This window comes from Crocuta crocuta, unplaced genomic scaffold, assembly GCF_008692635.1.
Source record: "Crocuta crocuta isolate KB4526 unplaced genomic scaffold, BGI_CrCroc_1.0 scaffold172, whole genome shotgun sequence".
NCBI lineage: Eukaryota > Metazoa > Chordata > Mammalia > Carnivora > Hyaenidae > Crocuta > Crocuta crocuta.
Window position 1 is genome coordinate 738,266 of NW_027528872.1, and position 17,060 is coordinate 755,325.

General features: G+C 42.8%; 1 protein-coding gene and 1 long non-coding RNA gene across 6 annotated transcripts in view; one reads left to right on the forward strand and one right to left on the reverse strand.

The window, feature by feature from the left end:
* Positions 1–765: 765 nt before the first annotated feature.
* On the reverse strand, positions 766–9,354 carry LOC144225363 (uncharacterized). Of its 2 annotated transcripts, none has more exons than XR_013333277.1 (3): positions 9,294–9,354; positions 8,412–8,536; positions 766–835 (listed from the first exon to the last, which is right to left on the reverse strand). It is a non-coding gene; the product is annotated as an uncharacterized LOC144225363 (long non-coding RNA). The 2 variants fall into 2 exon arrangements; XR_013333278.1 differs by lacking the exon at positions 766–835 and adding an exon at positions 3,610–3,652.
* Positions 9,355–11,552: 2,198 nt separating this feature from the next.
* The window catches only part of OPCML (opioid binding protein/cell adhesion molecule like), a 581,265-nt gene continuing 575,757 nt past the window's right edge, over positions 11,553–17,060 (forward strand). For all 4 annotated transcript variants that reach the window (XM_077756524.1, XM_077756523.1, XM_077756521.1 and 1 more), the window contains exon 1: positions 11,553–11,884. In XM_077756524.1, the coding sequence (XP_077612650.1) occupies positions 11,718–11,884 (167 nt within the window). In that variant the 5' untranslated portion in view covers positions 11,553–11,717. The remainder of the gene's footprint in view (positions 11,885–17,060) is intronic.

Genomic DNA, 17,060 nt, shown 5'->3' on the forward strand with positions numbered 1-17,060 from the left:
CCTTGCAAATCAAAGACAGTTGAGCCTGGACCCAAAACAAAGAGCCTCGTTTAGAGTTAAGGAATAGATAAGGGCAGAACTTAAGTTAATACTTACACCTTTTATAACTGGTGATTTGTATGGCAGTCCCTTCCCTAAGGCCCACTTTTCACAAACACCCTCCCTCACACTGGCAGCTGAGATGAGGATAGATAAGAGTAGCTAAAACATAACCCAAAAACAAAGGCCGACACATTTAGGGCCTCCATGGTGTTTACACATTTAGCATCAAGTCAAGAAGGTTTCCACAAACAACTTATTAATCAGCTCAAAAGCATTCGTCATTTTGTGAGCCAGACAGAATGACTCCTAGCCCATCTATACACTTAACCTATGACCTAACCTTAGCGTTATTCACTTAGAACAAATATGTATGTTATCCTGTTTTTCACTAAATACGCTGTTATTTCCTTAGTTGTAAGATTTACTCAACCTCACTATGATTGGAGTAGTTCTGCAAGAATACCTCTGTAAAACCTGCTTCTGTACACTTTCCAAAGCATCTTATCACAAAGAGTTATCCATTGTAAAAATTCCTTTTTTTCTGATGTCATGTTATCATTAGACCTATAAATAAAGACACCAAAACCAACAGGACAGAGATGCCTGCCTGGTGACCAGAAAGAATCTCGGGGCTCTCTCACTCTCTCCCTCGCCGACACTGTCCATCCTTCAGGGACCCCTGGACCTGCCGGAGCGGCCTCCAGCGGTGGTTGTCTTTTTTTTTTTTTTTTTCCCATGTCTGAGTCTTTGTGACACTGAATCCATCCAGCAAGGTGACCAGGAGCTACAGCAGCTGGGAGGAGATGAGACAGACTTTCAGGACTACAGTTAGCAAAACTTTGGTGCTAAGTTAAGAGGTGGGTAAGGGAGCATTCCTGGTGATAAAAAGAGGTGGTTTGTAGACAAATCCTAGATATCTGTGAGGCTGCGGTGATGATGCTTACAGCCCAGCAGAATTTTAGAGATTGTCCCAGCCAACGCACCACAGCCTTTTTTGGCCAAAACCCACAATAAAATACATTTTAAAAATGTCACCACACCACAAGTCCACACCCGAGAGCCTGAGAACTCATACAAATAAATGAATAAAGTCTGCACTCTGTGATGTCATAATACTTTATGAGAGGCTTACTCATTATGCCAAGTGATCATATATCATAGTGATTATATAAATCACAAGCTATGCTTCTGATTAATATGGTTATGTTTTATTAATTAGGATATTCATATCTGAAGCCCATCCACCTAGCTTGTTAGCCATGTGGTACAGCCACTGTTTTCCTCTCATGAAGAGCTTCTCACAATATAAATAATAGTGTGGTCCAGCATCCGGGCACAGAGCATATAATTCTAATTCTTCACCTTGAGCTAAATTGCTACTGGTAAAATCATATCCAATGTCTAAATGGGGATAAATATATTCAATTATATAATATTTGGTATGTGACTATTGAATAGCTATAATACCTGTGAGATTGCAGGGTAAGGGTTGGAGACACATGACTATTTTTTATTATTTATTAAATAAATATTTATTGAAAATATGCTATATTCTAACCACTGTTACGGGCACTGGTAACAGAGTAGGGAACCATGAGGAGGGAGGAAAGATTTAGCATTTTCTATTTGGAGTTTCTAGAAATCACTATGACTAATCTTGCTTCTCTATGTATCAGTTTTTTAACCCAAGAGTGCCTTCCTAATACAGGTGTTAAAATAATTATATTAAATTGTGAGGTGTATATTCTGTTGTTCAACACATAGTAGGATGATGGTGATGATGATGATAATGATGATGATGATAAAGATGATGATGAAGGCCACTATTAGTTTTTGAATGTTGGTTGGTTGGGCAGTTGAGGAGTATGGGTAGCTCAGTAGGTTGAGCATGCAACTCTTGATTTCAGCTCAGATCATATTCCTAGGGTTGTGGGACTGAGCCCAGCACTGGGCCCTGCACTGAGCATGAAGCCTGCTTAAGATTGTCTCCCTCTGTCTCTGTCTCTCCCTCTCTCTCTCTCTTTCTCTCTCTCTCTCTGTCTCCCTCTGCGCCTCTCCCTTGCTCCTGTTCTCTCTCTCCAAATAAAAAAATAATAATAAAAAATAAAATAAATGTTGGTTGGTTGGTCTGTCCCTGGGTGGATCCAGGGATGGGACTTCTAACCTGAAACAGTTCATCCTAACACATTTATTAATCGCTGTCCATGCACAAGATGCTGTGATTAGCACAGGCAGGTCTATGGCACCTCCAGGGAAAGCTGACTTCAGACACTACATATCAATATTCAAGTCTCTCATGCTGAAGTGAAATAAAACAAAACACAACACTAACCTCTTCCAGATCCACATCTCTATTTAGTTTAGAGATGTTCCTTCTTTCTTCCTTCCTTCCTTCCTTCCTTCCTTCCTTNTCTCTCTTTCTTTCTTCATTCGCCCAGAGGTGGGCTTGAAAGCCTGGCCACATCTGCCTTCTGTACTCCTCATACTGCCTCCCACCTAAGTTCAGCACCAAACTTCCACCTCCCTATTGGGGAAATTGCTTCTGCCAATATCTCCCGCATTTTCCACTGTGCAGGACCGAAAGCCTGATTGTCCATCCTTCGCTAACCTGAATTCTCTAGTATTTGACATGGTTAACCAATCTTTTCTTCCTGATTAGCCTCCTCCTTGAATTCTATGAAACTATCAAATCCTGATTTTCCATCTGTTTTTCTAGTTACTCAGCAGACTCCTTCATGGGTTCTTCCACTCACCCCTTTAAATGTTTGTATTGCCCAGAATTCACACTAATGCTATATTCCTTCTCACTCCACTGCTCTTGTTGACTGACTTTATTCTTACCCAGGGCTTCAGCTCCCACTTTTACAGAGATGATTCCAAAATCTATAACTGTAAACATTGTCTTTTTCTCAAGCTCAAAACCTAAATATCCCCATGCCAAAAGATATCTTTACTTGGATATTTCACTGGCAGTTTCCATTCAGCCTTTATCATTGCTCACCCTCCACTAAGTATCAACTCCTCTTGCTGTTTCTCTGATTGGTAATATCACCTGCTCAGCTGCCAACATCAGAAGGCAAGTGGTAGCCTGAATCCTAAAACTTCAGCTTTTAGGAGTGAGTTTAGGGTTCACTTTCTTTGAGCAGCTTTCTACACCCCAAATCCAGTTTAGATGGTCCAACTCTGAGATGCTAAGGCACCTTTGCATACTGTTACTTTAAATCGTATATTGTACTGCAAGATCTGATTTATTTGCCTAACTAGGCTATACACTCCCTTGGGGATAAGTGATCTATCTATTGTTTGTATACCCAGGCCCAGTAAAGTGCCCAGATATTCTATTAATATTGGTCAAAGAACCCCCAAAACCCAAAAGACAACAATTAATGACTGAATGAACTTGTCAACAAAATAGACAATATAAAACAAATTGGCCAATAAGATAAGATTCTGAGTTACCAGTAGATAATATAAAACTTGAGTTCTAGTTCCTCCCTAAGACCAAGAGTGATCAAATTCATCTTAGCCCGGGTGAGGTACCATCCTGTTTATTGATACTTACTATGTGTCCAGACTTCTGCTAGATATTTCATGTAAAACTTGTTCAATTCTTCAAAGAAAGAAAATAGTGTTAATGTTGTCCAAATAACCATTGAGGAAACTCGGTGCCAGAGAACTCTGGCCCATTGCCCACAGCCCCCAGCTTCTAGGTGGCGTGTCCAGATTTAGAGCCAGACAAATTGATCCTTTTCTCCTTCACACCTTGGTTCTCTGAGTGGAATGATTCATTTTCCACTTATTACAGTGGAAGCAAGAGTGAGACCTGGGAGGAGTAAGACTGTAATGACTCTTATTGAGCATTTAAAAAATGCATTTTATGGTTTGTAGTTCTCACTATAATGTTTTTTTGTTATTTGAGTTCTAGAATTATATGAGGTGTGGCTATTAAATAATAAGGCGAGTTTATTGTACGTCTTGTGAAATTTGGTCCCTTTAAAGGAATCTCCTGGCCAACAGGCACATGAAACGATGTTCAGCATCCCTCCTCATCAGGGAAATACAAATCAAAACCACACTGAGATACCACCTCACGCCAGTCAGAGTGGCTAAAATGAGCAAATCAGAGAACTCTAGATGCTGGCGAGGATGTGGAGAAACGGGCACCCTCCTACACTGTTGGTGGGAATGTAAACTGGTACAGCCCCTCTGGAAAACAGTGTGGAGGTTCCTCAGGAAACTAACAATAGAACTCCCCTATGACCCAGCAATAGCACTGCTAGGAATTTACCCAAGGGATACAGAAATGCTGATGCATAGGAGCACATGTACCCCAATGTTCATAGCAGCACTCTCCACAATAGCTAAAACATGGAAAGAGCCTAAGTGTCCATCAACAGATGAATGGATCAAGAAGATGTGGTTTATCTATACCATGGAATACTCCATGGCAATGAGAAACAATGAAATCTGGCCATGTGTAGCAACATGGATGGACCTTGAGGGTGTTATGCTGAGCGAAATAAGTCAGGCAGAGAAGGACAAATATCATATGTTTGCACGTATAGGAGGATTAGGAGGAACTTGACGGAGGAACAAGGGGGAGAAGAAGGGAGGAAATGGTGGGGGAAAGGGAGAGAAGCAAACCATGAGAGACTCTTGAATGCTGACAAAAACTGAGGACTGATGGATGTGGGGGGAGGGGGGCATGGGCATGGAGGAGGACACTTGTGGGGATGAGCACTGAGTGTTATGTGGAAACTAATTTGACAATAAACTATAAAAAAAAAAAAAAAAAAAAGGAATCTCCATCTTTTCCAGAAGGAGGTACTTTAATGTGGTTGATGTCTTGCATTGTCCCACCATTGACAGGTTTGGGCACCAGGGAAGAAATGAGAGTGTAGTAAAGAGAGTCCGTGGTGGGGATGGGGTTGGGCCCTCTGCTGTCCACCTCACTGACTTTCTACAGATTACGGATAGTGGACATCAGTTATCTCATGTAGCAAATATTTGCTGATATATACTCTGTGCCAAGCTCTAGTCCACAGTGGAGGAATCAGGGATGAGCAAGACAGACATCCTACTCTCTGGGATCTTGCAATTCTAACGGAGGAAGATAGTTAAATACATGTCCACACATGTCTGCACATATACACACACATTTCGAAAAAAAGAGTAAGATAAGGATGAAGATACACAGATTGGCTTCTATAGCTATCTGTAGATCACTCTCTATGTCTTGGGGAACACCGTACCTACCTATTTTTACCATGCATATATTGTGTGTCTTATGTTTTTCTCTTGGCTTTGCTTATTTTATTTTTTTTTTGTTGCTGTTTTTGTGCATTCCTTGGGCTATTTTTGTTGCCATATTTGTTTTGTTTTGTTTCCGTCAGTTTCATTCATTTTGGCATAGAGAAGGGGACTTGAATGCTCACTGTCACTAATAGCTGCCATTGTGCCAGGCACTATAATAGAGCTTTCACGTGTATCATCTGTCTTAATTCTCACAGCAACCCTTTGAAGAAGCTTTTATTAACCTTGTTTACAGATGAAAAGATAAAAACACAGTGGAGATAAGTAATATGCCCCAGATCACAGAGCTCATAAGTGGCAGAGCTAGGATGTGAAGCATGAATTTTAATTCATGCCCAATATTGGTTCTTTTTACTAGCTCGAGCAGATGAGTCCTGTGTTAGAAAGGATTTTAAGTGGTCTATGATGAAAGAAGAACAGATTAAGAGTCAACTGACCTGAAGTCTGGCCTCAAGTCAGCAGGTGACCAGGAAAACCGTTTGACATATATTTCCTTCATTTGCAGAAGTGCAAAGAGACAATGGGAAGTGAAGTTCCTCATTCCCACCTAGCACTGATCACATAGGTAGCTATTATATGGGAACTGCTTTAGGTTTTATGGAGTTCACTACTTGTGTCTCATTCATAGTATTGTGTTCTGGTATCCGTTGCTGTTTCTTGGAACTTCCTTGAGCCTAGAAACTGAAGGCTCAGTTAATTCTTACCTCTCTGATCACTAGCAAACATTTCTAGTTTACTACACCTCCTTGTCCTGAGGGCCCTGAGAGAGCCACCTTCTTTAGGCTAAGTTACAAAGCCTCCTCGGTCGTTCCACCCCACTGGGTCCTTACTGATTTAGGTAGGTTTCTGTAATATAAATATGTATCATGCATGGGCTTCTTACTTTATGTTTGTTCCTAATGCACACACAGAGCAGCTGGGTATAATCTTTTCCCAGATAAACACAAGCTGTAAGTTTTCTTTGTTTATGAATAACACACAGTTTGAAATTCCTTTTACAACTGGATACAAATTTCATTAGGCACATTCAGATATTTCTGTTGGATCCAGAATTCCCCCAAAGTCACCCTCACCTAGGCAGTTCCTCCATGTAAACTAAAACCTTATTAATAACTACTTTTGATCTGTAGGTGATCTTCTGGTGACTTCTAATTCTAAATTGGCTCTTCTTTAAAATCAGAGAAATACCTATCCTGTTTCCCATATTACACACACACACACGACCTTCAAATAACTTGGGATTTTGTCTGCTCTGCATCCTACAGCTTATCTGTCCACAGAACCACTTCAGGGAAGAAACCTCTGCATGGGAGAATTAAGTACTTTGTATAGGTAATAAGAGCTAACATTTATTGAGTGCTTACTGAGTGCCAGACAGGATGCTGATGACATTACACACAGTATTTCATTTTAACACTCAGAAATACTGTATGTACTCATTATTATCATTGCCTCTACTTATAGATGGGAAACTGAGGATTAGCAAAGTTAAGGAAATTGTAAAAAGTCACACAGAAGTATTTACAGGTAGGATTCAGATAGACTCCAGTGTCCCTGTTCTAGTCCTACTACACTTTAAAACAGGGGCTTTCAATTGACCAAGATCACAGTAGACACATGACTTAAATGTGGACCATTTCACACTTATTAAGGGGAAGTGAGCAGCATGCTTTCAAAAATGGACAGATAACTTCATGGCCTCACTCTGCATCAATCCTAAAATCTGCCCGCAAGAGCTGAGATGTGGCCAAACAGGAGAAATACACTAGGAGACAAACTGCAATCCATGGAATTGCTTAGGTTCTGAAGCTTAAGACAAGGGGGATTATTTTTAATGTACAAACAAAGGCAGAGAGGCTCCTATATCTGGGATGAGGGTTATCCATGGATAACATGTCTCTCTACCCTCCCTCCCCCCACCCGAAAGAGTTTTACCACCTCTTTTAAAATAGTAAGCTTGGAAGCAGTTTTTCGATGAGATCCTAGTATTGTCCTCAGCTCTGTATGGTAAGCTTCAGACTCTTTTCTCCCACTGCCAACCTCACATCTCCATCTGGTGGTCTCATGGAGCTTTGTATTCACTCAACTCCGGCTTCTCAAAATCTATTCCTTCTGGAGACATCCTCTTCACAGGAAATTGTACCCCTCAATATCCAGTTACCAACCAAAACTTAGGAGTCATCCTCAGTCCCTTTTTCTTTCTCAATCCCAAAATCCAAACTCTTAGAAAGTTCTAAACTCTGTTCATCCAAGATATACTTCTCACATTTCCATTTTCCCCCATCATCACTCCCTGATATGGTCATGATATTGTCATGTCAATATTGTCATGATTCCCTTCTTGTTCTACTCTTAAAAATCTCCCGTCTTCCATTCTGTACCCTTGAATACCATTCTCTATATGACAGCCACATTTCAAAACTATCGTTCAGTTCACGTAGCCTCTCTGCTTTAAGTTTTCTGAAGAGACTGCACTGCATTGGATGCACCTCTGCCTTTTCTATTATAAATCACCACGAATATCAAGATGTCTGTAGATCTGGATCAAAGCTGTAGTTTGCACATGGGGCATTTACAATCTTTTACTCGTGACTGTCTACATGTCACAAGTTGTTATCAAAGGAAAGTGGTAGTTATGTTGTATAATCATAATTTATGATTGTGAAATGCTTCCAAAGTGCTGAGTTCTTTGGTGATGTGTTACCCATATTGCCTCACTAGTTGTCACCCTGTATTAGTCGTGTTTTGGTATTTTCTGTATTTTATAATGCCTTGACATCTGGGAGGCATGCTAATACTGGAGATACTGCCCCTCCTAGGGTTAGCTAATTCCTAGAGCTAGCAAGCAACTTGCCTTCAACCATAGGCAAGCCTTCATAGGCAAACCAATCAAGTAAAAGCCCACATCCTGATCGACCTTGTTTATCCAACTGTCACACACCAAGCTATTTCCTCTGCCCTAACTCACCCCAGGAACACTAGATACCACCACTGTAGCCCAGAGCCTGCCAAATTACTCAAACAATCTGATCCTAAGTTGGCTCAAGCTTGCCTACCTTGCCTCACTCAGTCCTTCTCATGGAGACTGCAGCTGAGGCTCTGTGGTTTTGTTTTCTCCTTGATTCTTCTCTTCTTGACCCACCTTGGTGCTTCCGCACGTGGCTCTGCACATCCTCTCCTCCTGGGAATGATAAGCAATAAATAAATTCTTCTTTCAAGGAAGCTGTCTCCACATCTGTCAACATACTAGACCTCCAAACAAAATCCGGAGGAAATTTTGAGACCTCCCAAACTCCCATGAGATAGGTATTATTAGGTACCAGTCACACAACTGAAGGGTTAGGGAATCAGTATCCAAAGAGACAGTCTAACTTCAGAAAAAACACTCTTAGTCAGGACTCTTAATTTGTCCTCATACAATTTGTCTTCATATATGGATATATATCTGAGAGGGGTTTAACTGGGAGTCTCCCCATCATGGTGGTACTCAAGCAGACATTTCTAAGAAAACCCCCAATATAAACCACTGTAGTCCTCGTTCATTGTGAACCTCACCCCTTGTTCTCTTTCCCATTCCAAATTGGTTTGGCTTTTCTACTCTGTAACTGGAATATTGGCCCCTAACAATGCCTTACACACGAATGAAATCTCTGCCACAAAACTGCAGACAGCAAAGATTAACATAAGGATTAGGCCACTGCGGTTGTTTCTCAGATTCACTAGCCCTTCACTAGCCCCAGAGTTCACCCATTTATTCACCCACAAATATTGAACTAGGGAAGGCAGCTTACAGAAGAGAAGAGACACAGTAGACCCTGTGTTCTAGAACTCCAGATACCTATAGTTGGGGGAAGCCAACCCAGAAAAAACAAAAGGACACTTATCCCTTCCTCAAAAGAAATACTTCTTACACATTATTAAGAATATATATGGGGCACCTGAGTAGCTCAGTGGGTTGAGTGGCCAACTTCAGCTCAAGTCATGATCTCACGATTTGTGGATTTGAGCCCCGTGTCAGGCTCTGTGACAGCTCAGAGCCTGGAACCTGCTTAGGGTTCTGTGTCTCCCTCTCTCTCTGCCCCTCCCCCACTTGCACTCTGTCTCTCTCTGTCTCTCAAAATAAATAAACATGAAAAAATTTTTAATAATAAAAAATAATAAAAAAAGAACATTTTGCTTCAACTTATCTCTGCTGCTCTTCTTGTCCCTTCTGTTCTTTTCCCAGCTGGACTAGTTCCCCAATAACTTTTCCCATTTCAAACAATCCTTGATAGACTACGTTAGCATTTAGCAATGGCTTTGTTTGCATCTCCTGAGAAGCACTAGGACCAGACCTACAGGTGGATGAGTAGGGAATGTCACCTGAGCCCACTACAACCAAGTGGCAAGTGCTGACCCAACCCCATGCCACCATCCCCCAGGGTTCAAGATACAAAGTCTGTAATTGAAGAAAATCATAAGCACAGTCTCACATCCTCAGCTTTACTCAGGTTAAAGCACTAAAAAAAGCCTTTCCAGTCTGGTGATAATGGATAAGAGCATCTCAGAGTTTAGAGGATTATGTACAATGTGTCTACAGAAAACCCAGGTACACTCAAATCTTAAGGAAAGATGTGTGTCATTAAAACTGGCGGGTGGTTCCAAAATAAGTAGTTTGGCTGCTCTTTGAGGCCTGAGCCTCTCTTCTGGGCATCCTTTCTCCTCCCACCGTTGTAGCCCAAGTGCTCAGGATGAGTGTTCTGCCTAACTCCTGCCTTCATTAATATCTCCTCTCTGGAAAGAAGATGTTATGTGTTTTTTTACTATATTAAAAGATATAAAGCATACATAGCAACACTAGTGATAAGTATTCTTTTTTCCTGAGGTGTGATGCTCTCATTAAAAACTTTAGACCTAAGAATGTATGTGGGCTCCCATTTTACAAGAGAGGACAGAACAGTATTTGTTTGTGCTCAGTCCCTCATAACCCAGTACAGGTAGAATCTTTAGAAAGCTAAAATGATGAACAAGAGTTTAGAGCTTACTTAGAATTAAATTCCATTGTTCAGAGCCCTGCCTAATTTAACACAAGGATGTAGAAAAGAATAAAGAAAATGCACATAGCAACCATTAAATTATGATGTAGGGGTATAGGCTATGCTTCCATCAGGTACGAGGTGGCTTCGGCCAGGAGCAAGAGAAGAAAAATGACAGGAGAGGAGCAAGGAAAGCCTGAGCACTCTGGCTAAGAACTGAACTAAATTAATCAAAGCCCCAAAGAAACTGATAGGTTGGCTTTCAGGATGGCCTATCCACCAAGTCCCCTACCAATACCATTACAGTGTCAATTCATGTTGTGAACATAAAGCCATAGATGCAGTTTCTGAAAATCAACCCTAATACTTTTTAGGATCTCCATGTGATTTTCCTATCTTTTACTTTTTTACAAGAAGATACTTGAGTAATAAGAATGGAGTAGGTTGAGGACTATTCTGTATGTATGAAGAAATTCAGAGTTGCCAGTTTGGGGGAGAGTCTGGAGCCAGACGTAGCTCAAAGGTGGGTCATCTGAGCGGAGGGTGTACTTCATCTTTTTGCAAAAGCTCCGGGGAGCTCTGCCTTAGGACTGTAGGCAGCCTGGCGGGTGGCAAACAGCAACCGTGGCGAGCGCGCACACACCAGTTTGGCCACCTCCTAGGAAATGAGGATCAGTTCTCCAGCCCAGGGTCTGGCAACTTCGGCTTGCGCATGGGGAGGGAAGGTGCGAGCATCACTTTTTTCCATTTGCTGCTTCCCCACCCTCCCCCCGCCCNTTTTGCCGCCTTTGGGTTCCAGATTCGAGACTCGGGCTGGTCTATAAATACATCTATACATGTGTGTGAGCTAATAAAGCATTTTCTCCTCTCCTTGAAGCGGCAGCATTTAGGACATCTCCTTTATGTCAGAGACACTTGACTTGCTTCTTTGGGTTATAAACTTTTGATGCCAGACCTCTGCAGAACGTGCCCAACTGAATCTTAAAGTAGCATCTTGAAGAGAGAGGCAGAGAAAGAGCAATCTGTGACCTTCATCCCTGCACCTTCCTTCTTTCTCTCCCTTCCTGGCTGCCTCCCTCCTCCCCAGGGGAGCGTCAAGAAAGCTCTTTTTGGATGCAGGAGGGGGCATCTGGTTCTGCTAGGCTGGAAAGCTGAGGCAGGATTTGAGGAAGAATCATTAGACTCCGGAGAGCCTGGACTCGTTTCTCCTCCTTCCCCCTCTCTGCTTCTGGCTTGTTCCATCCCCTTCCCGTCTCCCCACACCACCGCCCGAGACCCGCTGGTGTGCGGGGCGGGGGACAAGGACCGTGCCGCTGCCGGAGTTCTGGGAAGTTGTGGCTGTCGAGGATGGGGGTCTGTGGGTACCTGTTCCTGCCCTGGAAGTGCCTCGTGGTCGTGTCTCTCAGGCTGCTGTTCCTTGTACCCACAGGAGTGCCCGTGCGCAGCGGAGATGCCACCTTCCCCAAAGCTATGGACAACGTGACGGTCCGGCAGGGGGAGAGCGCCACCCTCAGGTAGGGAGCTGTACTTCAGCGGGGCACTGAGCCCCTCGGATGTGAGGATGTGAGTAGGGGCCAGCTAGCCAGAGAGAGAGAGTGAGTGAGTGAGCAGAGGCTTGGGTGGGGGATTGGGGCATGCGACGGGCCTTTCTTCAGGCCCAAGAGTTGCCCACTTGAGGACTATGGCTGCTAACACCTATTTTCCTGGACAGGTTTGTCATTTGTTCTAGCTTTTCTGGTCCAGGATCTGATCCGGGACACTGAGGTGGGTGCTTGGGACTCCGTGTATCTATGGGGACATGACTTGGCTAGATTCACTTTTGCCCAGGCACCAAGGTGAGGCCATGAGAGCCCTGCAACTACAGTAGTGGGGGTTAGTCTAAGACTACTGAGAGCTTTGGTGGCTTTCTCACAAAGCAGAGGTTATGTGATAAAGCAAGACAGTCTTCCGGATGGGGTGGCTCTGGCTCTACCAGAGAGATACCTAAAATGTCAGGCTCTGGAATTGCCTGTGCTGGGCCATGGCCCTTTATGAGTCTGCTCAAGATGCAGCCATCCATGTCAACCGTGTGTGGTGCTCCTGGGACCCCTATTATAAAATTATGAGGTCAGGTTTTTAAAAAAAAATTCTTAATGTTTATTTATTTTCAAGAGACAGAAAGACAGAGTGCGAGTGGGGGAGGGGCAGAGAGAGAGAGGGAGACCCAGAATCCGAAGCAGGCTCCAGGCTCCGAGCTATCAGCACAGAGCCGGACACGGGGCTCGAACCCACAAGCTATGAGATCATGACCTGAGCCAAAGTCGGAGGCTTAACCAACTGACCCACCCAGGTGCCCCAGGTCAGTTCTATCTTTGCAGGCTCCGGCCAAGGAGCGGAAACATTGTAGCTATTATGCAACTGACATCACTCCTGTGCAAAAAGCACAATAGAAAGCTTTTTGTTTTACCTTAATGAGTTACAGAGAATCACTTACATGCTCCAGGCAGAGGGGTGGAGATTCTTGGAATATGAACCTTTGGGGACAGGGCCTGCTGCAGCAGAGACTTTAATAAAAATGCAGCCACCACTTTCCACCAGCTCAGCAGATATCATCTTTTATCCTTTTAATGAGGCAGTTCTGGTCCTAGGAGACAGATTCAGGGACGTCCCAGCTTAACTCTGGCTCACAGTGTACACAGGCTGAATGCGTTTGCCCTGTCTGTGACTTTGATGGTTATGGTGAAAATAAAACATGCTGTCCCAGATTCTGCAGCTGAGAAGCCTGGCTTCTCCAAGGAACAATTGAGGTTGGGGCTTCCTTCCTGTTTCTTTGGCTTCCCTCGTTGAACTCTTTCTGTATCTGGACAAGCTGCTCCCTGGGAAAGGAAAGATGAGACCTCTTGGGAAATTAGCTATTCTTCCCTAAGCCCCAGGCTAAGGTTGGATTCTTGCCACTTTGGGAGATTCTTAGCTGCATCTTCTTTTGAGGAAGAGAACGGGTTTCACAGTCTTGTCTGCTGGTGCCCTAGGGGCCCCAGAAGAAGAGTGAAAAAGGGAGACTAGGGATAGACTCCCTTCCCTAACAGCAGGAGGGGAAACCTTTCAAGCCACGTGGGCACTCCTCTGCCTGTCCCAGACTAGAGTGTATTGTCTAAATCAGTGTTTCAAGAAGTTTTGGAAGCCAGCTCCCTGAGAATTGACTTGTGAGACCTGTCGGCTCAAAGATAGGAGTGGTACACGGGCTACAATACATGTTAGTTAACCAAGGAAATGTTGGTAAATGTTAGCATGTGTGAGGGGATGTGGATACTGCCACCCACCTGTCTTTATCTTATAATTTAGTATTGGGAGCAAAGAGGCCTCGCACCAAATAAGGCCTCCTTGCTGAACCTTCCAAATCTTCTGTCCCTTTCCTGCCCCTGAAAGTTAAAGCAGAAACTTAAAAAACCTCCAGCTTTCTGCTTTCTGGGATGCAGTAAGACTATTCCACCAGCAGAGGGCCAGCTTTGCGCTACCTTTTTTTATTAGCTGCTGGCCTGGTTTCATGATCTTCAATTCAAATGTTCAGCAGCTGGGCTCCATAATGGGAATGGGAATAAAAACGGGAAAAGCTGAATAGTTGCTTTTTGTGCTTTGTGGAGGAAAAAAAAAACACAAAAAACCTTACATGTGCGAGTGTAACCGTTATCTGTTACCTGATTGCATGCTTTATTTTTTAAAAAGTAAACACGGCTTGTGTTGATTTTGCCTCTCCTCCCCTGTATAATTTGCCCTGAAATAGAGAGATTCAGCACATTGTCCACATTGTAATCTCTTTATAGTCTCTTCCTTTTACCTCATGTATTCTGTCTTGTTACTTTATTCTTCATTTTTATCAGGTAACTCCACTTTACATGCTTTTGCCTATAATTCATTCTCTTTTCCCTTTTTTGCCTTCATCCTTTAATTCTTATTAATTTATGATTTTTTAAGGTTTTGATTTCAATTCTGTCAGAATGTTTCTTAAAACAACATACAAATCTCCTGAAGCTTTCTGGGGGTCCCAAGCCCTCTCCAGATTTGTGTGCACTTCTCATTTATTGGCTAACAGCTGGGTGCCCATGTCAATGGAAAACTTATTTGTCAGTACTCAGAGGGGGAGTCCTGGCTTCTAGTCTCTGGAAGTCTTTAGACTCATCCCAGATAAATGTATCCTGTTTTATTTTGTGTTGTATTTTTCTCTTAAAAAATTGTAATTCTTAAGTGTGGTCACACCTCAGTCTCCTTAAAGGTGTTCCCTTGGGAATGCAGTGCTTGGAAATTTAGTGTTCTAAATGCATCAACTGTGGAAGAGGTATTGAGAAGAAACAAATTATTCCCAGGCCTGTCAGCCAGAGAAAATCTTTTCGAATGTGGCTGCCCTGGACCAAAGTATCCCAAGTCTCTGTCTAAATCTTGAATGAAGTCACATAGGAGGCCAAAGACCTAGTAGAAAAGCAAAGGAGTGGATAAAACAGGGTCCTGGGTTGGATTTTCCAATGACAAATTGCAAGGCTCAGAGCAGGATGATTTCCTTCCTTGGAGATATCAGTTTTGTTTTGATAGGTCTTTGATTGCATTGAAGGACATTAGGAAGTGATGTGCCAGAAATGACACTGAAGTTTTGAACGTGGATAAAACTCATTTTCTATAAGTGAGGCAATATTATCTTCCTCATAACTACTTCACAGGGCTACTTGAAAAGTAAAAATAATTATTTGAATATTGAGTAATTTTGCCTTCTTGGAAGAGAGATGATATGGAAAATGAAGGTGGTATTCACTATGGCTGAATTATAGCTTCTATGAATCTGATTTGAATTCATTATTACAAATGGGCCCTCTTGGCCAGAATCATTTCATTACAATTATCTGCTGTTGGGTTAAAAATGTTCTGTGACTTTCCATTAGATTAGATATGACAAGTATCTAGAAGTCCTATGTCTGAATCAGTGCCTACATCAGGAAAGGAGCCCAGGATGTGCCTTGTGGTCACTTGGGTCCTATTAAGCCATTTCAGTTGCATGGATGATACCAGCTATGCCTTCTTTCTGGGCCTCAATCTCCTCTAAATTTGGTTAGGTTACTTAGTAGAACCACATAATCTGTATACATGAACATTGTCAGGGAATTAAGTAGGATGGAGGTAGGGATTGTTGCTGTAACAAACTGGTTGTTGCTGTAGCAAACCAAAGTTCCCACCAACATATTGTATGTATGTATGTATGTATGTATGTATGTATGTATTATATGGCAGGGTTTTCATTTTTGCCATTCCCGGCTTTCTGATCTGGGATTATGCTTAATCATTCTTTACTAAAATGTCCCTGCATTTTCATTTGGTGTTCTGAGCTAATACATTTGGAACCAAGTATTTGAGGGTTAACTACTGCCAAGGAATAATCTGAGCAGCAGGATTTTGCCCAAGCAACTGGGGCAGTCAAGCTCCCAAGGACAACGCACTGTTGTTTGCCTCGGTGTTTTTCTCTATTTTGCACTCACCCTTAGAGGCTTTTCTCTTTGTGAAAATTAGAAAATTCAGACCAGCCACTCTATTATTGGAAACAGGTGCATGACTTGTGCACATTGCAGTATTTAAGTTGCCAAGCTGAATAAGGTCATGCGTAAGTGCAGAGCCTTTACTCTTGGTCTGGGGAGATGAAGACATAAAAGGACACTGAAGCAAATACTGGTCTCTAAGGGACCCCTCACGTTGTGATACTGCCCAGGGATGCACACTGGAGTTTTCTGGGATGCTTTTAAAAAAATTCTACAGCCTCCCAGACCAATGAAATAAAAATCCTGGAGTTAGGCTAGGGGCGGGCTTGTGAGATTTAAAAAAATCTCTTCCATTATTTCTAGTGTGGAACCATGGCCAAGAACCACTTCCCTTCTCTTTCCTGCCCCCAGAGCATCTGAGCAAGTGGGTTTCCTGTGACCCTACCCCACTTAAGTGTCTCTCACGTGCATGCACTTACTTCACCACTCATGGGCTGTGTTAGTGTTCTAGAAAGGACACTGGGTTCAAGGGCCTCAATACCTGGGTTTGATTCACATTCTATACTCAGTAGCTACATGATTTTGAGCACTTCAGTCCAATTTTGTATACTTAGAAGCAGTATCTGCCCAATGTGTGACTTCAGGTGATAAGAAGTATATGGCATATTCTAACTACAAAGCAATGTATACATCTAGGTTGTTGTATACTGGTGCTACATGAGACTCCTCAATAACAATCCATAATACTCTCAATCTTTTCCAGTCTCATGTGCTCTGCCTTCTCCCCCCTCCACCCCTTTCCCCCCCATACATATGCACCTTTAAAATGTGCTAGTTTCTTCCCACTTCCCCTCAGCATCCTGCTTTCTCTTTGAAGCCAAGAATTACCTTAAGTTCCAATACCACTTGCTAAGTATCTCTGTTCTAGCAGATATACACCATGGGTCTATCATTTAAGTGTGGGTATGGTTAGCCTGGGCACTCCTGGAGGTTAGGAGTCATGTCTTACATACTGAGTACAGATATCAAGATGGATACAAAGGATTAACAAATAAATATTGTTTGGGGGCGCCTGGGTGGTTCAGTGGGTTAAGCGACCGACTTAGGCTTAGATCATGATCTCACGGTTCCTGAGTTCGAGCTTCACATGGGGCTCTCTGCTGACAGATCAGAGCCTGGAGCCTGGTTCAGAATC